At 39.0% G+C, this 24,279-nt stretch overlaps 2 protein-coding genes and 1 pseudogene across 4 annotated transcripts in view; 1 reads left to right on the top strand and 2 right to left on the bottom strand.

The window, feature by feature from the left end:
- Window positions 1–13,112, bottom strand: part of LOC306842964 (uncharacterized protein) — a 405,022-nt gene extending 391,910 nt beyond the window's left edge. Inside the window, exon 1 of the mRNA XM_079374200.1 lies at window positions 12,977–13,112. The gene's annotated coding sequence lies outside the window, so the exon portion shown is untranslated. The remainder of the gene's footprint in view (window positions 1–12,976) is intronic.
- Window positions 2,832–17,642, top strand: LOC306842966 (DNA replication complex GINS protein PSF2-like; annotated as a pseudogene). Its single transcript has 5 exons — window positions 2,832–2,921; window positions 8,528–8,642; window positions 8,724–8,823; window positions 9,362–9,488; window positions 17,526–17,642. The product of its transcript is annotated as a DNA replication complex GINS protein PSF2-like (transcript).
- A 2,593-nt stretch (window positions 17,643–20,235) lies between these two features.
- Window positions 20,236–24,279, bottom strand: part of LOC306842657 (genetic suppressor element 1-like) — a 212,116-nt gene continuing 208,072 nt past the window's right edge. For both annotated transcript variants that reach the window (XM_079373625.1, XM_079373626.1), the window contains exons 15-17: window positions 23,283–23,567; window positions 22,973–23,076; window positions 20,236–22,342 (exon numbers count right to left, since the gene is read on the bottom strand). In XM_079373625.1, the coding sequence (XP_079229751.1) occupies window positions 22,205–22,342; window positions 22,973–23,076; window positions 23,283–23,567 (527 nt within the window). In that variant the 3' untranslated portion in view covers window positions 20,236–22,204. The remainder of the gene's footprint in view (window positions 22,343–22,972; window positions 23,077–23,282; window positions 23,568–24,279) is intronic.

Below are 24,279 nucleotides of genomic sequence, written 5' to 3'. Positions count from 1 at the left end.
AATGTCAAGATGTGCATAAATTGTAAATGTGCAAAAAAAAAAAACCCCGAATGTGCTCATTTGAGGCGGATAGTGTTTTTATCCAATAAGAAGATATGCGCATAAACTATGATGGAAACACATTTTACATAAAAACCTTGATGTACCTTGAGGTTTTGTAAGTCAAATAATTGTATCTACAACACAATGATTGCTAGGCAAAAAATAATCTTGAAAAAAATGTCTTTATTTCCTGAAAATCAGTTTTTTTGTCATAAAATCTACAATGTTGCTCACATTCACATGCCACTTCTTCTGTAACATAAAAAATGTGATTGGACTGTATGATATTGATGACATCACAACAGCTCCTTTCTGACTTGTTAAACTGACAGTGTTTCGAATAACCCCGTGTTACAACACTCCCTATTTCAAATTAATAGTTATTAAGTCTACATTACGAAGTGTTTGGAAATGAACAATATTATGAAATATTTATACTGATTATACTGTAAAACATAATGCCTAATTTCCAAAAGCGCAAAATTGTAAATGTTAATAAGTTCCTGTCAGGCACTTGTGAGAGCTAAACAGCCATACATCAAGAGGGCAACGCCCACTACAGATTAAAATTTCACGACAATATTGCTGCATCAGGGTAAACACCTAAAAATTGTAGGTTTGCACGAGGACTGTAAGGATGCCGAAGAAAGAGCAAGGGTGACCGCAACTGTTATTACATATTAGAGCCCCTCTGCTTTAAATAGTTATATTTTGTTTGGGCATTTAAGCAACATTACTTATGTTCGACAGTGACAAGTCTTTGCTACATACCATTATCAAAATGCATGAACAACCAATTAAGTAGCACTATTCAACCATTTATATATATTTATATATACCGTTTTCCTGTGAGGTCTGAGTTATGTAAAACAATACTTTATTATTCATTAAATACGTTTTACTAGGCCACTCCTAAGATTGATCAAATGCCTAGATCCAATGTGACACATGTGACAGGTAGTACCATGAAGAGTGCCTGGGTATGGCCGAAGAAGACCTAGAACAGGCCAGAGCTAACAACTGGAACTGCATATTGTGCTCTTAAATCCTTTCATGAAAAATAATTTGATCTTTTTTTCTTTTTTTTTGGTTGAAGTGTGCAGTTGTTCTTTTAAATTATTGTTGATAGTTGTAAATTGTAAATTGTAAATCATTTGATTAAATTGAGGCTCTTATTTTGTAATTTCACATCAGACAGTCCTGAAATGATGCATCTGACACTGTGGTAAGGTGTACTCTCAGTCTGAGGTGGAACTGGTCTGTGCAATCTAGAACTTTTCTTTTTATAGCTTTTTGAAAGTAGACACAAAACAACACGTATATGAAAGTTGTGGGGGCTCTTATTTTGTAATTCCACATCAGACAGTCTTGAAACGATGCATCTGACACTGTGGGAAGGTGTCCTCTCAGTCTGAGGTGGAACTGGTCTGTGCAATCTAGAACTTTTCTTTTTATAGCTTTTTGAAAGTAGAGATGCAGCAGCGTATGTATGAGATTTGGGAGGCTCTTATTTTGTAATTCCACATCAAACAGTCCTGAAACGATGCATCTTACACTGTGGGAAGGTTTACTCTCAGTCTGAGTTGGAATTGGTCTGTGCAATCAAGAACTTTTCTTTTTATTGCTTTTTGAAAGTAGACACAAAACAACACGCATTTGAAAGTTGTGGGGGCTCTTATTTTGTAATTCCACATCAGACAGTCTTGAAACGATGCATCTGACACGGTGTGAAGGTGTCCTCTCAGTCTGAGGTGGAACTGGTCTGTGCAATCTAGAACTTTTCATTTTATAGCTTTTTGAAAGTAGAGATGCAGCAGCGTATGTATGAGATTTGGGAGGCTCTTATTTTGTAATTCCACATCAAACAGTCCTGAAACCATGCATCTGACACTGTGGGAAGGTGTACTCTCAGTCTGAGTTGGAACTGGTCTGTGCAATCTAGAACTTTTCTTTTTATAGCTTTTTGAAAGTAGAGATGCAGCAGCGTATGTATGAGATTTGGGAGGCTCTTATTTTGTAATTCCACATCAAACAGTCCTGAAACGATGCATCTGACACTGTGGGAAGGTGTATTCTCAGTCTGAGGTGGAACTGGTCTGTGCAATCTAGAACTTTTTTTTTATTGCTTTTTGAAAGTAGACACAAAACAACACGTATTTGAAAGTTGTGGGGGCTCTTATTTTGTAATTCCACATCAGACAGTCTTGAAACGATGCATCTGACACGGTGTGAAGGTGTATTCTCAGTCTGAGGTGGAACTGGTCTGTGCAATCTAGAACTTTTCATTTTATAGCTTTTTGAAAGTAGAGATGCAGCAGCGTATGTATGAGATTTGGGAGGCTCTTATTTTGTAATTCCACATCAGACAGTCTTGAAACGATGCATCTGACACGGTGTGAAGGTGTATTCTCAGTCTGAGGTGGAACTGGTCTGTGCAATCTAGAACTTTTCTTTTTATAGCTTTTTGAATGTAGAGACGCAGAAACCGTATATTATTGCTCTTATTTTGTAATATGAGTATTGGAGGGCTTTTATTTTGGTATTCAACATCATCAGACAGTTACAGACTGTTTGTTGGGAAAAAATCGCGTTCGCCAGAAGAGCGCATGCATTCACATCAGTTCTTTGACAGTTTTACCGTAATAAGCAGTTTATGCGCGACCGTAGAAATAACGTGGCAGCTAGATTGACCGAGCTTTTCGACTTGGCGGCTGGCCTGACCGCAATCTTTGTTGTCGCCTCCCTGATGCCATAGATAAACGTCTGAGAGTACGCGGGAAAACTGCAGAATGGATCCACCGGAGGAAGAGTTTCTCGCAGAGAAAGAGGTGGTAAAAATCATCCCGAACTTCAGTCTCGACAAAATTTATTTGATTGGGGTGAGTAAATATGACAGCTACAGTATGTTTTTAATCAGAAATGTTATTATTCTAAGTCTGTGTGTGTCATTCTGCGTTTTGTTTCTCAACACTCATATTATCAAATTAACTAGGTATTTAATTCCGTATTAGTTAATTACTTATTAATACTGTCGTTCTTTTCATTTCTTTCTAGAGCTAGAGTTGTCATCAATCTTAAACATAAACACACACGTATAAAAAAGCATTACAATGTTGCAGGTTCTGCTGAGAAACGTCTCAGGTTACTTATGTAACCGTGGTTCCCTGAGAGGGAACGAGACACTGCGTCCTCTAGAGGTCGCTATGGGGAACTCCATCTACGTGACCCGTGTCTGAAGCATATACAAAAACACCAAATATTGGCCGGCGACAGCCTATGACGTCACTCCTGGTGCGCCACAGTATAAAAGGGCGCCGGGAGAAAGCATCATCCACTTCTTCGTCTGAAGCTGCATCCAAAGCATGGCCTAAAGTCTAGAGGACGCAGTGTCTCGTTCCCTCTCAGGGAACCACGGTTACATAAGTAACCTGAGACGTTCCCTATCAAGGGAACTTCGAACTGCGTCCTCTAGAGGTCGCTATGGGGAACGATATACCCACGCCGCCATGCTGAGGGAAGTGCATGCCATTCCAAAGGCGAGCACTAAGCATCAACTCTTATCAATGATAAAGGAGTTGTCCCTGGGATGAATTGACGGCTGTCAGTGACATTATCCCCTTCGGCCAAAGGCCTGAGTTTCATACCCCGGAACTTACCTGATAGAGGCCGGACCTCGTGGACCTAGGGTAAAACTCAAGGCTTGGAATCAGAAAGAAGGATTCCTTTAAGGGGATACGACCAAGCGCTTAGGATAGTAACTAAGCCTGGCCTGTCACCCAGGGGCTACTGCTTGCTCCTACAAGAGCTCGCTGAAGGAACTGTATCAACAGATCCTTAGTAGTAGCACCCGTATAAATAGTATCACTGGGGATACATAGGTAGAGTGGGGCCCAAGGAGACCGGGGCCTAACCGACTCAAAGAATGGGACGAAGCCTCAGCGCGTAACCCATACCATACAGGATTTTTAGAAAGGACCACAAAACCCTCGGTGTGCGATCTTACCACAGCGTGGCTTTCAGAAAGTGCACAAAGACTAGCGTGCGCACTTACCATAACATGCATTTATAAACATCGTTCTTTTCAGATGCTCTGGAGGGAGCAGCAAGCTCATAGATAACCCTCTATAGCGAGGGGAGCAGTGCCGGCTCGACCAACAAGGAGAGCTCGTGAGGGAGCAGCATGCTCAAAGTAACCCTCTATAGCGAGGGGAGCAATGCCAGCTCTACCAAGACAGAGCTCCAGAGAGCGGAGAACTTAACTCTCAGTTCATGAGAGGATACTAGCACATACATGAGTAGAGTGGGGCCCAAGGAGACCGGGGCCTAACCAACTCAAAGAATGGGACGAAGCCTCAGCGCGTAACCCATACCATACAGGATTTTTAGAAAAGACCACAAGACACTCAGTGTGCGATCTTACCACAGCGTGGATTTCAGAAAGTGCACAAAGACTAGCGTGCGCACTTACCATAATCATGGATTTGAAAATTCTATTCTCCAAATGCTCTAGAGGGAGCAGCATGCTCATAAGTGACCCCCAAAATGAGGGGAGCGATGCTAGCTCTACCAAGGCAAAGCTCTGAAGAGCGAAAAACTCAACCTTCAACGTAAGAGGGGACTCAGACGCTCGTAAGGGAGCGGCATGCTCATAAGTGATCCTCTATAGAGAGGAGAGAAATGCCATCTCGACCCACAAGAAGAGCAGCATGCTCATAGGTGACCCTCTATAATGAGGGGAAGCAATGCTAGTTCAACCAAGGCAGAGCTCTAGATAGCGGAGAACTCAACTCTCAGCATGAGAGGATACTCAGCACATACATAAGTAGAGTGGGGCGTAAGGTAAAACCCAAGGCCTAACCAACTCAAAGAATGGGACGAAGTCTCAGCGCGTAACCCATACCATACAGGATTTTAGAAAAGACCGCAAAACACTTGGTGTGCGATCTTACCACAGCGTGGTTTTTAAGAAAAGTGCACAGAGACTAGCGTGCGCACTTACCAAATATGGATTTTAGAAACTGTATTGTCAGATGACAAGGAGGCCTAAAGAAAGGCCTGACGTGCTGAAATTTCTGAATAACGGAGCTCTGAGAGCGGAGACTCGACTCTCATAAGAGGGGAAACTCAGACTCTCAGCAGGGAGCAGCATGCTCATATGTAACCCTCTATAAAGAGGAGAGCAATGCTAGCTCTACCAAAAACAGAGCTCTAGCGAGCGGAGAACTTAACTCTCAGTTCATGAGAGGATACTAGCACATACGTGAGTAGAGTGGGGCCCAAGGTGAAAACCGGGGCCTAACCGACTCAAAGAATGGGACGAAGCCTCAGCGCGTAACCCATACCATACAGGATTTTTAGAAAAAGACCGCAAAACACTTGGTGTGCGATCTTACCACAGCGTGGCTTTCAGAAAGTGCCCAGAGACTAGCGTGCGCACTTACCATAATCATGGATTTGAAATTTCTATTCTCCAAATGCTCTAGCTTTAAATAACGTTACTCTCTATCAGATGCTCTCTGGAGGGAGCAGCATGCTCATAGTCAAAAGTGACCCTCTAAGAGAGGGGAGCAATGCTATCTCGACCAGCAAAGAGAGCTCCTGAGGGAGCAGCATGCTCATAGGCGACCCTCTAAAATGAGGGGAGCAATGCTAGCTCTACCAAGACAGAGAGGATACTCAGCACATATAAGTAGAGTGGGGCCCAAGGAGAAAACGGGCCTAACCAACTCAAAGAATGGGCACGAAGCCGCAGTGCGTAACCCATACCATACAGGATTTTAGAAAAGACCGCAAAACACTTGGTGTGCGATCTTACCACAGCGTGGTTTTTTAGAAAAGTGCACAGAGACTAGCGTGCGCACTTACCAAATATGGATTTTAGAAACCGCATTGTCAGATGCTCTCTGGAGGGAGCAGCATGTTCTAAATGAGGGGAACAATGCTAACTCTACCAAGAAAGAGCTCTGGAGAGCGGAGAACTCAACTCTCAACATGAGAGGGAACTCAGACACTCAGAAGGGAGCGACACGCTCATAAGTGACCCTCTAAATAAGGGGAGCGATGCCAGCTCACCCAACAAAGAGAGCTCAGAAAGGGAGCAACATGCTCATAAATAACCCTCTAAAGTGAGGAGAGCAATGCTAGCTCGACCAACTATGAGAGCAACCTGACAAGGAGGCCTAGAGAAAGGCCTGACGTGCTGAGGTTTCTGAATAACAGAGCTCTGAGAGCGGAGACTCGACTCTCATATGAGAGGAAACTCGGACGCTCAGCAGGGAGTGGCATGCTGAAAGGCAACCCTCTAAGTGAGGGGAGCAGTGCCAGCTCGACCAACAGGGTAGAGCTCGGAGGGGTACAGCAGCAACGAGGATCAGGTTGTTAAGTAACAAAGCTCTGGGAGCGGAAACTCTACTTACAGCAAAAGAGTTTCAGACACTCAGGAGGGAGCGGCATGCTCATAATAACCCTCCACATTCTAGGCGAGGGGAGCAAAGCTAGCTCGACCTACAAACAGAGGGATACCTAACCACCCGCTGGAAATAGTATCAGCTGCTGAAAATAGTATCAGGGTAATAGGTAGCTGAACAGAAGGCAACAAGGGGTCAGGGAAACTGCTACTTAAAACCCTAATAAGGGTGAGCAGTTCTAACCTAAACCTCTATGCACCTATCATGGCCTCGTTTGAAGAACAAAGGGCCAGACTAGAAAATGCTGCTCCTCAGAGCCAAAGCATTGTAATAAAGTTGCTCAGCACTACACCTGATACCAGCCTGCAGTACTGGAAGAAAGGTAGTTCGAATGGTATAAAACACACATACCAGCGAATCTGATAAAAAGAAAACTGAGGTTGCAGGGGAATTAGAGAGGGGAAGATGAGGGCTTTAGATGTACAGGCCCCCTGAGGGAAGGAGAGATGTTCAACTCTACCCTGGCCTGGGCGAGAGCGTCGCAATGCCTCGTCCGGACCACCTCCCTCAGGTCTTGCTACCTCTCTTTGACCCGTGCCACCCTGAAGCCCTACCCGCAGACGGGGAAGGGCGCGAGTCGCGACACTAGCCTTCTGTGCCCATTTCTGATCCTCAGATCGGGATGGGCCAGGACCCCTGCGTTTTTGAGCTCAGACCTGGACCTTCTCGTTCAAATGAAGGTTTAAAAAGCCGCTGAACGTGCCTTCGCCTCCCTAAACCTTTCAACCACCGACTCAACGGAGGTACCAAAAAGTACGGAAGGCGAAACCGGAGCACTGAGAAGAAAGCCCCTCTCTCTCTTCTCAATATCTGCCAGGTTCACCCACAGATGTCTCTCCGTTACCACCATTTTTTTTTTTTTTTTTTAATGGCTCAAAGAGCTAAATCAGTGGTGTGGCACAGCTCAGCAACCTCGTCAGGTAAAAAATTATTATAATTTTTTTTACAAACCCTGACTTTTATCCAGGTCTTTCAACAGATCAGCCTGATATGCCTGAAACACTGCCATAGTGTGTAATGAGGCGACAGCCTGACCTGCTGCTGCATATGTATCACATTCCAGCGTTTTTCTTTTTCTCAGATGAGGTCAGCGAAATCGCGTCATTGTCATCCAACAGCTCGCCCTCGCTCGCGGCAGACGAGCGCGAGAAGGAAAATCCCTTCTATAACTCGTTGGCGAGAACCACCTGCAAACCCCATGAGCTCATTTTCCTCCGTGCTTCAGCAGCGGAGGGTCCTGAACCGCGGGAAGCAGACGGCTGCCCCTCTTTCCTCGAAAAGAGAGACAGACGAGAGCGGAGCTTTTAGAAAAACGCTCGCAGTACATGCAACGCGCAAACAAAAGACGCAAAGATCATGTGAGTCATCAAGCATCCGATAACGTGGACACGGATGTACACATCTCTCAAACGCCTTGCTAGTGCTCGCCATTACAAAAGTAAAGCATACTTACCTCGTAGATGCACGCTTCAAACAAAACAGTCATTGAAGACGAAGAAGAGGATGATGCTTTCTCCCGGCGCCCTTTTATACTGTGGCGCACCAGGAGTGACGTCATAGGCTGTCGCCGGCCAATATTTGGTGTTTTTGTATATATGCTTCAGACACGGGTCACGTAGATGGAGTTCCCCATAGCGACCTCTAGAGGACGCAGTTCGAAGTTCCCTTGATAGGGAACTAAAGTTTTCCCTGCAAAACTGGCTCCTACGTGTATGATTAAAATATGATTATTTTGTCAAATCCGATTTTCTTATCTAGAGGTTGCTTAAAAAACATCCAGTATATCTAATAATATACACATCTGCAAACGGAGTAAGCAGTATGTTTCCCCAAAACGTCCATCAATACTTATAAACGTCTAACAGATTAATCCAAGTAATTAATTGAGACACATTTTGTCTGCAACCAAACACAGACTACTTCTCAGTGTATTAAACATTTTGCCTTATTTTAATTATGTCACACTCCTTAATCACTGCATCAAATGCATAACTTGATATGTATAAACAAACTTTTAGGGAGATTTTGGTCCGTTTAACCCGGGTCTGCCAGTGGAAGTTCCTGTGTAGTTGGCCCTCAATCTTAAACAAAGACACAAATGCAGGATAGTTCCTCCAGAATGGATGGACACCGGTGAGTTAAATCACATGTCTGTGCTGGGATACCATCTTTCCTGAAACCATATCTAAACACACATGATCTTTTCATTTCCAGACAAACTAGAGGAGATCCGTGAACAGGAGAGAAAACTAGACACTTTCACTCCCATTCCGAGTCCATATTACATGGAGCTAACCAAATTATTACTCAACCAGTGAGTACTAGATCACCATCAGCATGTTCAGATAAAAGACCTCATGCAATCAGAATCAGAGTTTTGTGGCTTTTTAATTGACTTTTTGTGTGCTTTACTTTTTAGGTAATGTTTAAAATTTCTCAAAAAGAGAAAACTGGCTAAAAACATCAACAGCTATTTTGCTCAAACGGGTGTCAAATATGGTTTTATTTGGCTAGGATGTAAACTAAAGGCTATTGGATATTCAGAAGAAACTACAAGCCCTTTTATGTAGGAATCCTAAGCTTTCCTTTTCAATAGAAAATTTATAAAAGCATGAAAAAAATAGTTTGATCAAACATGACAGACTTTTGAAAATCATTATTCTTTATTCTTTCACAATTTAGAAGATCTATTAATGTCAGCATAAGTTCTTGCTTTTGTGACATACAATCCACAGCATTTTGATTGTTCTTCGAAAGCATGGTGAATAAAATTGAAACTTACTACATGGTTCATGCACACTTATTCATCTGCTTGGAAATATTGAAATAGTGTTTTTTTTTTTTGGTGATAGTTGTGCAGATAACATCCCCAAAGCCGATGAGATCCGAACCCTTGTGAAGGACATCTGGGACACGCGCTTGGCCAAACTAAGACTTTCTGCAGATAGTTTCATCAGCCAGCAGGAGGCTCACGCACAGGTAAAACACAACTTCTAGTTACTGTTGACATGAATGGTTCAGAACCACAGAAAAACGCTGATGGGTGTCTGATGAATTCTGAATGCAGCAGGGTTTCCATGGCTATGGAAAATTAAAAAATATAAGAAAAATAAAAAAAATATTTTCAGGCCTTTTCCATGTTGAATATAATTTTTCTTTATATTCAAAAATATTTTGGCAACGAGAAATTGCTATTTATGATTGTAGTTTATTTAAAGGTCTTGAACAGAAAAAACAAAATTCCCTTGATCTGTTGACATATAAGAGATCGTTGTACTATAAAAACATCCTTTAAGTTTGAGAACTCAAAACTTTATTAGTCTAAAAACAGCTTATACTGAAGGAGGTCTGCCAAACGAAAGCTTTTGGAATGTTCTACTCTATGATGTTTTGATATGGATAAGCACCACCTCCGCAGAAGAAGATCAATGCTAGGCTTGCTGCGATAGATGGTGTTAGCAGTGATAAGTTAAGTCCCAACAACAGCTACGTCACTTGTCCACCGTTCCTCACCATCATTTTGTAAAATGCACACAGTGCTTTAATGTTTACGCGAGAGGCGAAAGCACAGGTCTACGCAGAAACCAAATGATAAAGATGGCTTTGAAGACAACAAGATGCTGTGCAGTGCAGTGATTTTTAAAAAGATTTAAACTAAAAGATAATGCTGTGCTGGTAATATTGGATCCGACAGTAATGTTGCAACAAGTGTGAGTAACTGTTTCCATTACGTAGTCACTATTGCTTTCTCTTCTTACAGATCTTTTGATATGTATTGAGTTATGCATTTTTGACCTAAATCACAGCAGCGTCCATCTATGAGAAATGTACGCTGACAAACATACATAACTCTTAGCCAATCATAGCAGTGGGTGTTTACTTCCGAATCTACAATCCACCACTCCTGTTCAAACAGAGCGTTCTGATGAGTGGGGTTAAAAATAGGGCAGAAAATAGCTTATTAGTTCTAAATTATGTTTTTTGATGTAAAAATCTTGATAACATTATAAGTGGACCTCAGAGAACAGAACAAAACAAAAAACAAAGGCAGTTCATGACCCCTTTAATGGAGGGGCAAAATTCCTATAATCATAAAAATGTATGGAAATAAAATAACACCAAATATCTTTGAAACAAAGATAGCATTCCGAATTGCACTAATAAAAAAATGCATTGCATTACTAGATACTTCATTATAATGCATTGTATTTTCGGAGCTTGCAATTATTAGAAATTCAACAGTGAACTATATATTTAAGCTGTGAATATTTCGATTCAAAACACACACAAAAAGTTCAGCAAAATGAACAAATCTTTTTTTTTCTCGAGTCATTTCATTCATTTTAGCAATGGTTACACATCTATTACTTACGCAAACGTTAATTACACAAAGACAAAACTATAATGCTATAAGAAACAAAAAAGATTAATTCATTGTTCATCATGTGATAGCCCTGAACATCCCAGTCTCAACACAGGTGAACTAATTCCAGTACAGAACCTATAGGATCTTGCGCATGCGCGACTGAACAATTCACTCCCCGAGACGACGACTCCTTCCGAGTCACATTAAAGGTTTATTCAAAATGAACGATTCGTTCAAGAACGACCCATCACTAGGTACCGGTAAGTAGATAACTTGGTAGGGGTGCTCCGATCTGGATTTTTGAGGCCGATCACCGATTGCTGATCATAGAAAGCAGTATCTGCTGATCCGATCACCGATACCGATCTTTTTAAAGTCATCTTTTTATCATATAGAATTATTTATAGTGATTCTCCAATCAATATTTTTAGACTTTTATTCAGTGCCTGAATTTCATTTTTGAAAATTAATTCCCTTCTTAGGTGACTCTTGTGAGAGAGGATTTTTTTTTATTTGAGGGGAGGAAGGCGGCATTTTTTAGAATTTTTTTAAATATATACATTTACATCACCTAAATGTTTGATCATCCAGTGCATTTTTGTTTTTACAATTGTGCAATTGTTGCAGAAAACTTCCACACGGCACAAGCCTGATTTCACTCATGGAGTCCACTGCTGATCCATCGGTTTACCACAACCACAACATTTATCCATTATTTTGATTTCAATTCCAAACATTGTTACTGAAAATGCTTTTTTTCTTTTACAGTAATACAATCTTTATAGATGTTTAAATGCAACAAATATAAAAAAACACATTATTCAATGCTTTTTACTTTTGCATTTAGGCTACTTCTAGATTTAAATATTAAGTTGCTCAAGCAAGTGTCAAAACATTTCAACTACTTCTCTTATGTTATCACAAACATTCTAAATTAACTTATGACTGGCAGGAACTGAATTTCCTTTTGCATTTAAATCTTTATTACAAGCAATCCTGTGGTTTATAAAGAACTTTGCTTTCCATACCTCCATGAGGGCCATCTATTATCAGTGATGGACGAAGTACACAGACCATGTACTTGAGTAAAAGTTGAGATACCTAGTGTAAAATATTACTCCAGTAAAAGTGGAAGTGCTCCCCTTAAACGTCGACTTGAGTAAAAGTATAAAAGTACTTGACTTCAAATGTACTTAAGTATCAAAAGTAAAAGTAATTTGGTGTAATGTAGTTCCAATGTCTTGTCATGTCCTTTATACACTCAATCAAGTCATACAAGGTAAAAAAAGAAAAAGAAAAAAAAAAGCCCATGCACTAACACCACTCTGAAATTACAATGTTTTCTATTTGTGATATCTGGTACTGATATCTTTTGAAATTATCATAAGCACATCCTACTAAATGGAAACCACATGATTAGGAATAAATAGGGTGGGGGGAAACCACATTAGACACGTATTTCTTTAACAATTTATTGTTTAAAGTAATGTAGAAATCTTATTCCTTTATCACATGGCACCTTGCTCCTTTACTACATCACAGCTGAGCTGTGCAATAACTTGCAAAAACGGATTTACTCAAGTTTACAAAGGGTCTTTTTTCCAATTTACTAAACATGACTCCTTACAACACAGCTGTATGTTCACTCTATAAACAAATGTTAGTGTTTGCATAAATCACACAAAAACAGAAACTAACACACCCCCAGATTTCCCTGAAGACTTACGTAGTATGTAGAACTACTAACTAGTAGTGATGTGCTATAACAGAAGAATAACAGAAATAGCACTGTTAACTGTATGACCTTTATTATTAACACAATGTATGAGCGTATTCTATCCAGTTTGGGTAAAACGACAGGTATATTAGCCTTTAATTAATTTCACAGTCAAACTGAAAATTACCTCTATGTATTTCTTTAGATTGGACGGCGAATTCTTGAAAGAAGAAATCGTATGCTTCTGAGGCAGACAGAGAAGGCACTTAAAAATGAATGACTCGTTCTTCCTTACCACTACTTCAAAAAATGTGCTTAAATATGGCCATGGGTGCTCAATTTCAAATCATTTCAAAAGTGTGTGTGGGGGGGGGGGGGGGGGGCGGAATGTCTAGGGTTATACCTGTTTTTTTTTTTCAGTTAACCCTTGTCTAATTGACAGGTTTTATTTTTAATCATACATTTTTGTTTAATATGCTTTTTATGATTATATTATTATATATGATTATAAAATAGAAGGATCTTTATAGATAGAAAAAAGAAAAGAAAGAAATACAACAGCTTGTCACTGGGACAGTACCATTAAAAGCACATCTTTGTACCTTATTTACCCCAAAGAGTTTCATAGTTGTACATTACGGTACATATTGGTACTCTATATGTGCACCTTTTTGAGTATAAGTTACAAAGATGTCCTTATAAGGGTACTATTGTTTACATATTTCAGATTGTATTTTGTGTGTGTTGTATGTAGAGTACATGGCACACAGTAATGGATACTTGCACATTCACATACTCCTTTATTCTGTTCTGTTCTATTATACATTAGTCTGATTAGTCTGTTAAAATAAATATCTTATCATAGACAATGCTGTAAATAATCTTTACCTCTGAAGCCTCACTGAAACTTTCTGCCTCATTCACTCTCAACTGTGTATTCACTTCTGCCTCTGTCTATAGCAAATAAAGTAGTGTTTGAAACATGTACATACAGGGAATAGTGACATACAGAAGAAAATAACACATTAAGTGCACTGCTGGACAATAACCAATCATTTGTATCCTAAATTAATTTTTAACACTTTAGAATGATAAACACATATTCACTATTAACTATGACTTTTGCCTCAATAAACTCTTCATTTACTGCTTATTAATAGCTTGTAAGGTAGTCGTTGTAGTTGTTAAATTTAGGATTATGGGATGCAGAATATGGTCATGAAGAATACAGAATTAATATGTGCTTAAGTGCTAATAAACAACAAATATGCAAGCTAGTAATTATCTACTGTAGTTAAAAATGAGAGCTGAGAAGTTCTTCATCATACTAATGTTATTTTTTATTTTTCTATATTTGACTAATTATGTGTTTTCTATGATTGGTCCATATATAATCCTACAAACGCTTGTGTATTAATAGATTTTATACAATATAAAAACAGCCAGGTGTTAAAAGCCACTCTATCAGTTCTTCTCAGCTGTGAAGTTTGACAAACCTAGGCTGACTGTTTCTTGTTCATTCTTGACAACACATAAAAACGTCAAATTAGTGCAATAATGACAGAGCACCCCTAAATGAAGATCGGTCCTGTATCAGATCGTCAGTGCTTGCTTGAAATACATCATGTATAGAATTGAGTTAAATATGTCACAATGCTGCAAACGCTGTAAAATCTCAGTTCAACATTATCTTTATTCTTATTTGAAGGGTTCTGATAACATACATACGTGTTAAAATAAAAGACATTACAAAAGAGTTACGGAAAAATACACTGAAAATAAATAAGTGCATGTTTGTCCAGGCAGCTTTTTATTTCTCCATATAATGAACATCAAAACTTGCTAATTATTCAACGAGAGCAATAGGCAGAGTCACTCTACATTGTGCAACACTATTCGGATCCCACATGACAACTTAAGCTGCTTGACTTCTTCGTGAAAAAGGAGGGAAGAGTTTCTTGCCGCTTTGAACTCATCTCGACCGAATAATGAATGATGGACCGCGGGCGCGAGCCTGCACTTGTCGTGACGTGACAAACTGAGTGACTGATTGCCATGGAAACGTAAACGTCATGTATAAATGATCTTGTCTCTTTGAATTTTAAATCATTCTGCATTTATATACAATGCGCCATTAAAACCACAACATGTCGAGAACACAACTGTCCAATGAAAAAGTGCGGGGGACGAATTTACTTTTTATAAAAAGTGAGGGGGACACGTCCCCCGCGTAATCTACGCCCCTGCGTTCGCTATAAACGTGACAGCGAAAAGAAGCAGGCAGGCAGCAGCCATAGACAGTAAAGCGCGTAGGCGCAGCCAGCAGCAGCGCCCAAACTGCACGAAACACGACGTGTTCTGATTGGTACACTTGCGGAGCACGTGTACTTATTTTGACCTGTCACTGGTTACGCATGTATGTTGTGGAAAGGAACGTAAAAAGAAACGACAGGTTTTAGGAAAGTAGTGGAGTAAAAAGTAAGGTTTTCCACTTCGAAATGTAGTTGAGTCGAAGTATAAAGTCTCACAAAACAATGATACTCAAGTAAAGTACAGATACGCTAAAAAGTTACTTAAGTACGGTAACGAATTACTTGTACTTCGTTACTGTCCACCACTGTCTATTATTGCCTTGTTTATCTAAAAGTGCTCTTTTCTTTTAAACCTAGCCAAAAAGCCACATGTGATGACTCTGAAACACAGTAGACTTTAATTACATGCATTTATAATGTAATTACTACATTTTCATGTCAATCCATGTTCATATTTACTGCAAACAATGCGCTGTCATTTTAATTCAGTGCGTGCAGTACAGCAAAGATAGACTTGCTGTGGAAATTATCTTTGCACTGCAGCAGACGCACCACTCCTGGAACGCATTACCGGACCTGATCCGTTAAGATGAGCGGTGACAAATACGCACCGCAAACTGAGTAATGTGAACGTGGCATTATGTTTGTGCGCTACGAGTGTGCGTGAGCGCACGGTTTCCAGGAGAGTGTGCGAGCTCTGAATGGTTAAACACAGGCAAGAATTAACAAGAAAATAAATTTATAAACTTTAGTAATGATGTGACACTGCCTCTATTGTGCAAGTGACAGTTCCTGTTAACTGCAGCGTGCAGCTCGCTTATAATGTAGACGCGATGTGATTTGAAGCCATTTGCGCATTTTGAGAGGGAAAGCGCACGCGGTGATTCACACAGGCTGTTTATGAAATGATGTCTCACAGAAAGTTTCAAATGACTTTATATGTTATTTAATGAATAAATATGAATTGTACCTCACCTTCAGAATTATAATTATTTCACCCGCCCCGGGCAGAGACTGAGACGGTGCCGCTGCATGTCATGCCAAACCTCTCACAGCACGCGCGTCATCAGCCTGAGATCGGCCTTTTTAGAGACCGCCGATCAAACATCCCCAAGCGATTATTGGCCGATAATGATCGGTACCCGATCAGTCGGAGCACCCCTAATGTTTGGAATTACTTTGATCAAAATGATTTTACTAAATTATCTTACAAAACGGAATTACTTTTGATCAAATGAATCAGTGAAATTAATTTATCATAATATTACCACCATAATGAGAAATAGCATTAAATACAAACACCAGCCTACTGAGTAAATACAGCTGTCCATTAGGCTACTGCATTATTCTGTGTTCTGTGTTGACGTCATTTTAAATTAAACAAAAAGTTTGCCTAGTCGTTGACTTAAACCGGAAGACAGGGTGGGACATATCAAGCAGCCCCACCCCGCCCCGCCCCTTTTTTAAATGAGCAATGTTCTTTATATTGAATGCTTTTGTTCTTATATAAAGAACAAAAAAACATTGTTCTTTTATTCTTTAAACGAGTTCTCAACTGAAAGAAAACCGATATAACGTAATGTTGTTGAACATTGTGTATAATGCCTAATCATAAGCTTTTTTAGAAATGGTGACACAAATTTGATAATTAAAAAATAACGTCTAAATAAATATTTGAATATTTATTTTTTTTATGAACCCAAATATTCGAATACAATATTTTTGAAAAATGCCCATCCCCAATTAACAGCCTAAATATACAACAATGTTAAATTTCAGCACCTAAAAATGAAAGCCCTGAGAATACAATGCATTAAAATGCAATCACTGTTAATGGAGTGCAATGTTTCTTTTTTCCCCCTTTCAATTAGTGCAGTTCAGCACACTTTTTTGTTTCAAAGACATTTGCCATTATTTTACTTCTATAGAAGCTATTGAAATGTTGGATTTATTGGTGTAAAAGATGAAGGGAAAGGTGTTTTCACTTTTAAATTAAACAGGATTTTTTTCAGTGTAATCACTGTCAGTTAGTGAACTGACCTTTTAACCTCATGAATTGAAATATTTACATGTTCTATTTTGTTCCCTTTATTTATAGATGTATTAGTTTATTTTACTAGAAGTGTAAATGTGGGCAGTCATTTGTGTATATTTCCATGTCTCAGATTCACATGTAAAGATTTCATCGTGGGCCATTTTTGCAGTTTAGTTTGAATAAATTCTTCTGTTGGACTGCAGAGGAGGAGGATTTGATTTCTAAACCATACAGTAGAGTTATCTGGGAAGCTCAAGGAAAATTTGTGTTTTTGTTGTTGTTGTTGTCCCTTTTCTGGTAAATAGTGAGTATAGTTCAAATTCTGCATGGTACAACAAGAAGAATTCTATGTGAATGTGAACACAATTAAATATTCCAAAAGTTTTATGTTTCAGGGTTCATTGTAGTGTTAACCCCTTTATAAATTGGTGTGAAACGTTATTCTACCAAGGTTTAAAAGCAGGCCTAACAAGCCTTAGTGCAGGGTGTAAATCCCTCACATTTATTAATTCTCTTTAACTGGTGTGATTTAGTCAGATTGAGATGTCAATTGCTTGATAAACTCTCATTCTCTTTATCTCTTTAGCTGGATAATCTTACGCTGATGGAGATCAACACCACACGCTCATTTCTGCTGGACTCTCTGAACTACATGTATAAACTGCGCTCAAACCTGCAGCCGGGCAGAAGTCAGGACTACTGAGATGTTCTCAGATGAAGGAGAAATTCTCTAGATTGATCTGTCATTTTTCAGCCTTATTGCAATGCGTAGTAAAAAAAAAAAAACAGATTGAAGTTTGCTTTAATGTTCTGAAACCGATATTTGAAAATGTATTACTGTTGACCGTATCATGGAATCATATCTGAACTTGAACTCGTGACCACTGCTGTGGCTTGGCATGTAAATAGTAACAGATGCTGACCAGTCTGGAGAAGAAAAAACAAAAAACACTGAATCAACAGTTGTATGCAATGGAGATTTTTATTAGATTTTTTAAGAATAGTTGTTTTAAATTTATGAACCTAAATTTGTACTTTCATAAGGGTCATTTTTTTTAAAATTGAGATTTATACATCTGAATAAATAAGCTTAGGATAAGACAATATTTGGCTGAGATACAACTATTTGAAAATCTGGAATCTGAGGGTGTAAAAAATCAAAATATTGAGAAAATTGCCTTTGAAGTTGTCCAGAAGTCCTTCGCAATACATATTACTAATCAAAAATTAAGTTTTGATGTATTTACAGTGGGATATTTAGCAAATATCTTCATGGACCATGATCTTTACCTAATATTCTAATGATTTTTGGCATAAAAGAAAAATCTATAATTTTGACCCATGTAATGTATTGTTAGCTATTGCTACAAATATAACCGTGTGAATTAATACTGGTTTTGTGGTCCAGGGTCACATTTCTTAAACAAAAATATGCTTTGGAAAATGGATCCTGTGGGAAACAAAAGGGAAGAGGAGGGGGAAAGACGCATGTTGGCCAACATGATCATCTACAGGGTGGTTGTTCTACTGCTTACATATAGTATAATTACAGTACACGGTAGCAGTACTTCAGATTTATAGTCAAGTACTTGGGTGTGTACTGTATTTTCTTACAGAACTGAGACAACGCCAACGGCCTAAAGAAAGTCTTGTCAGAAGACAAGTTTAACTGTACAGTATACTGTATTGTATTCATATTCAATTCTTTGGCATTTTAACTTGTAGTGCTTTTAATCTACATGCACAATCTCTTTACAGTAGTGTAATGAAACTTTTGCTGCATCTGCACCCCTTTGTGCATACTATAATAGACATTGACTTTCAAAATGATTCCTGATACTCATAAGGGGGTTTTTGTAACAGTATTTTGAATGGAAGTCTGAGATTTATACAAGTTGCTTTGTAGCTTTGAAATTGTGTTTATAGTTGTGTGAAAATAGTGAATTGTTTCAAGAATGGTTAGTAATCAAGAAAAACTGACCATGGGTAGGCCCTGTACTTCTTTTACTGTGGTCCAGTCTTTCTTGCACACTGTTGAGAGCCATTGTTCAGATCACACAAGAAGGTTACTAATTGTTCTTTTTAGCACTTTATTCAGGTAATACCTTGTCTACACACGGTGCACCATCCTGCAACCTACGAAGGTATGCATAAAAACAACAAAGGCATTAAACAATGTTTCATTTGTAATCATATCTTATTGAAGAATATTTGAAGCCAAAATGTGGAGTGTGTGACCACCATGGTGATGTATTCCTTCTGGACATAGGAAGTATGCTTTGACATGCAGAATTCATTAAGTGAATCCCCAGTGAAGACCTAGACTTTAATATAATAAAAATAAAAGAAAATAACAAAATATAATAAAATACCTAACTACATAATACTATTGTTAGAAATGGCAACAATATAAAATAGAAATATAATACATTTAAAATTTTAATAAGTAAACAATAAATAATCTCCTGGCCAGAGGAGAACTGCCCCCCCGACTGAGCCTGGTTTCTCCCAAGGTTTTTTTCTCCATTCTGTCACAGAGAGAGTTTTGGTTCCTTGCCACTGTCACCTCTGGCCTGCTCTAGCGATTATCGTCAATTTGATTTCACAGATACTGTTTAACTAAACTGAGCTAGACAATGACATCACTGAATTCAATAATGAAATGCCTTCATCTGAAAATTGAGAGTTTAATCTTATTTTTATACATTACTGACACTCTATCCTCCAGTTTGATACTGTTAAGTGCTTTGACACAATCTGTATTGTTAAAAGCGCTATATAAATAAAGATGACTTGACTAAGCTTCAAATGTGTTTTTTTGTTTGTTTGTGTTTTCTTTTTTAATACCATTCATTCAGGCGTATATGACTGTTCTATTCATGTGTTGTGAAGGGGAAAAAATCCAAGAGTCTTCAGAGAAAAAAAAACTCATTACTCTGACTTAAAAAAAAAACAAAAAAAACTTATGATTGGGCATTTAATGTTTAAAGTCAGAGTAATGAGTGACAATGCGGGTTTTTTTTTTTCCTGAAGAATCTTGGATTATTTCCCTTAACAACACATGAATAGAACAGTCATATATGCCTGAATGAATGGTATGAAAAAAACAAAACAAAAAACCCACATTGTCGCTCATTACTCTGACTTTAAACATTGAATGCCCAATCATAAGGTTTTTTCTATGCATGAAGTGTTCTTAGAATTTTGGAAGAGAATTACTATTTTGAAAAATGTCGTGGGAAGAGGTTTTTGTTGGATAAAAAATAAAACACAGCTAACACATTTAAATATTTTTTGCAATATTTAATTTTTTTGTCTGAAATTACAGCAATATATCCATAAATACCTAATTACTACACTCAACAAAGAATATATTACATTACAATGAATTCAAACAAGTACATAAAAAAATAAAATAAAAGAAAAACAAACAAAAAAACCCCCATGGTTTCACAGCATCTAATATCCTCCATTAAGTTTGGGCGTAACTGTGTGTGTGCATTGGGCAGATTTGTATATGCTCTCATCAGGCAGTGGTAATGCTTCATGTGAAGCAGGTACACACATACACACACAAAGTGATCACACTGATGGCACGCCTGCTTGGGGTCAGCATAGCCCAAATAAATGGCAAGCAAACTCCTCATCTGTGCTTCAAAGATGCATTTGAGATACCTGTGTTTTACCCTTGCACTAAATTCTGATCAAAAAATGGTGAGTGGTCTGTCTATAACTGCATGCTGTATGTGGTATTGCATACATGAGATACGTGTGCTAAGTGATGGAGGTTGGATTAAGTGGCAGGAAAACAAACAGGTGTTTCATTCCCAGATTCTACATCATCTAAGAGAATACTATAAAAAAGGTAGAAAATTAAAGATATTACAGGCAGTCAGAGTTCATTTAAGGCCCATATTAATGTTTTTTTGTCAATTACTCATGGTCATGTTAAAATGCATCATTCATAAGCAATTGATATAAAAAAAATAAAAATAAAATTCTTGGCAAACAAGAACGTATTCGGCCAGAGCGGAGGAATGGTGCAGGGGAACTTTTAGCAATTTTCCAATTAACTCTCAGCAGGACTGACTTAATTCTTCAACTTGATCAAGCTTTGCTTTCAACATTTTGGCATGCCACCTCTGAAAATTTGGCACAGTAATTGTCAATGGCAAAAATGTTTTGTATATCAAACAAATTATAATTCTTATTGTACAACAACATTTATGGATTTAATTTTTGTGCATGTCAGTTCCTGGCAGACTGTCATTGCTTGAGCCCTATGTGCACACAGCTGAGATATATATTTGAGAATACCACATTCTAGTAAAAAAAAAATGCCCTTTAATTGAATGAAACAGAAATCCAAAAAGAGGCTGCATGCTGCTTCATGATAAAAAAAAGAAAACTCAGGTTAGCAGTCTGGAACTTTGAAAGACGAGTGACCACTAGCCAATAATAAAAGACAGTAGACGTCCTGGGCCCTACAATATCAGTGGGTATGTCATCAGAATGCAGGGCTCAAGTTAGTAAAGCATGGCCTTGAGAGAAAAAGTTGGCGGTATGTCCTGGGGCTGTTGCTACTGTAGTTCAGGCACAAAGGAAGTGATATTATCACTCCACAAGTCCTGAAAGGGTTATTCTGACCAGCAGCAGAGCAAACACTAAAAGTAAACCTTTTAACGCCCAAAAGCATTAATATATTAGAAAAAAATGGCAGGCTTTTTGTCCCCAAAGAATTAAAAACATACAAAATTCTTTTTCCGTTGTTTTGAAATTATTTACAATACAATGCTGAAGCACCTCTTTAAAAAAACTTTATTCTAAATCTTGAAATAAAACATTTTCCTTTATTTATTTGATGTTTTTTTTCCTTCCCTAGATCATAAAGAGTAGTCTGTCATAACACAGTACCTCCAGATAGGTTTTTTGTCTTTAAGTGCATTTCTAGGCGTGACCTCCATAGTAAAGAGATGGCAGATGGGCTGAGCTGCATTTCGACTGACATTCTTCTCTCTCTACGATGCAGGCTGTCCCTGCGAGTTGGAGGCATTCAGAGGCTTTGACGTGTGTTCATGCGTGATTTTGCCCACAGGATGGCATCACAAGGGAGGTCAGTGGATGGCAAATTTGTGGGCCAGATCTTCTGTTCCTCACCATCACTATCTAGGCTCTCGGAGTGGCCTGAACATGGGTCTGGGTGTGGGGGTTTGTAAAGGATGTGGGAGGTTATCTGAGTGGGTGGTCGGTGGTGCCCGTGGAGTGTCACCTGGGTGGATAGCCCTTGAAGTGACTCCTAGACCAGGGGCTCTGTGGCAGCATCAGGCACTTCTTAAAGTGCTCCAGCTCTGCCTGTAGGTTCTCCCTCTCGGCCGCAAGCTTCTGCTTCTGAGCCCTCAGCTCCTACAGAAAAAATGCACACGTTACCTATGAAACATCATCTGGGGAGGACCAGATACCTGTTCGGACAGGATCTGGTGTCCAGGCTGGATCTAATATTTATGGCGTGTAGGCATGATCTGACACAGATCTGACCAGTAAAATTGATAAAAAATTTACGACCAAAAATTACTTTGACCAGACCAAATTTCGCTTTAATGTTTTTTTCTTTAATTGCTAATGCAACCTTTCTACATCCCAGACTGAACAAAATTAAGCATTGCTTGGTAATTGGTTGACCTAAGTTGATATCATCTAATTGTGTACTTAAATTTAACAGCTGACAGCTATTTAACCTAATTTATTACATACCTTTCTAAGTTATCTGACATTATCAAGATGAATTTGTTCTGACACTGTTTAACTATGAGTTCTTGTCATATTTATAATTACAATTTTCTAAACTATAGTGAATAAACTGTACATGTGAGAAATGTTGAAGGTGTTCGAATAAATTTTGGTTTGACTACAGGAGACACATCTGAAATGGACGTTAAAATGGAAACAGCAATGTGTCTTGTCTGACCATTGAAAATGCATCTTAATATCAGGTAGAAATGGAGTCTAAAAGAGGTTAGCATTTGTGTTTCTTACCCCCATTGAGTGTGAGAGCTGTTCAGCAGTTAGACTGAGATTATAGTGATGCACTTCCAGCCGTCTGCACTGACTGTGGAGAACTTGTCGCTCAATGCTTTGCTCTAGAGTCAAACAGAGAGAAAGAAAGAGAGACGGAGCGGTAAGATTCCTCAGGTCCTCCTCTTACATTCAAGAAACCCCTGGCTTCACATACAACAACACACCACAACTTAAGGATTTGCAGAGCTACTCTTCTGTTGACCAGAACTATGATATCCATCACGCAACAGTACTGATAGGGACCCAATCTGCTGAACACACATCTTACCTTCTGCATACTCTTGATAAGCTTCAAAGATGGCTTCAATGCCCTGCCACCTAGATGTAGTGGGCTCATCCTCCTCTGTGTCATCTTCCTCATCCTCTTCCTCAGACTCTTCTGTGGAAAGCTCCTGGCAGAAAGGCTGTGGTGGGCAGTGCTGTCCATTGGGCTGCAATGAAGGAGGGTGTGGGTGGGGTTTGGACCGGCCTGGTGTGCTCTGGAGCTCAGGAATGTTATAATGCACAGATGAATCTACTGCGTTGTTCTGTTCTGACGTGACCAAGGCACCACCTGTTAGAGGAAAAGACGTGTTGATTCTATTAGCTGCTCTTTACACTAAGCCTGAAAAGATGTTAAAATGAAACCAAATGTTCTGTTCCCAAACTACAGTATTTAAATTTATGCAAAATGTTCTCTGGGAATCAAACCATGGGTATTGCGTCGCTAATACCATTCTCAAGTGTTTCCCAACCCTGTTGCTGAAGACACAACAACAGCGCACATTTTCAAACCCTTCTTGGTCAAACACACCAGATTTGACTCATCAGCTTATTAGTAGAGATCAAGACCTGAAATGGATGAGTCTGATAAGGGAGACATCCGTATTGTGTCCTGTTGGTGTACCTCCAGGAACAGGTTTGAGAAACACCGCTCTACCAGTTGAGCTGCAAAAATGCCGTGACTTGCTGCACTGCCTACATGGACAGAATCCTAGCATAAATGGCACTACCAGGTATCCTAGAAGGCAGCTTAATAATGTTTCCGACCTTATGCAACAGTCTCTGCATCTATGATCCCTTTAAATGTTGCCTACACGTGAATTTGAAACAAAGCTATTTTCATTGTGTAATGCATAGGCCATTTCTATTTTATGCATTCAGGAAACATTTAAGTTTTTCAGTCCTGTGTTTTGCATTTCTGACAGATTATAAGCAAATAGGTATGTACTCACAAGCTACTTATTTGGTATTGATACTTGTAAATAATATCTGTATTAAAATTA

The sequence above is a fragment of the Barbus barbus genome (assembly GCF_936440315.1).
Source record: "Barbus barbus genome assembly, chromosome: 23".
Taxonomy (NCBI): Eukaryota; Metazoa; Chordata; class Actinopteri; order Cypriniformes; family Cyprinidae; genus Barbus; species Barbus barbus.
Note: the sequence above shows the minus strand (reverse complement) of the source record. Positions and strands in the feature narration are given on the sequence as shown.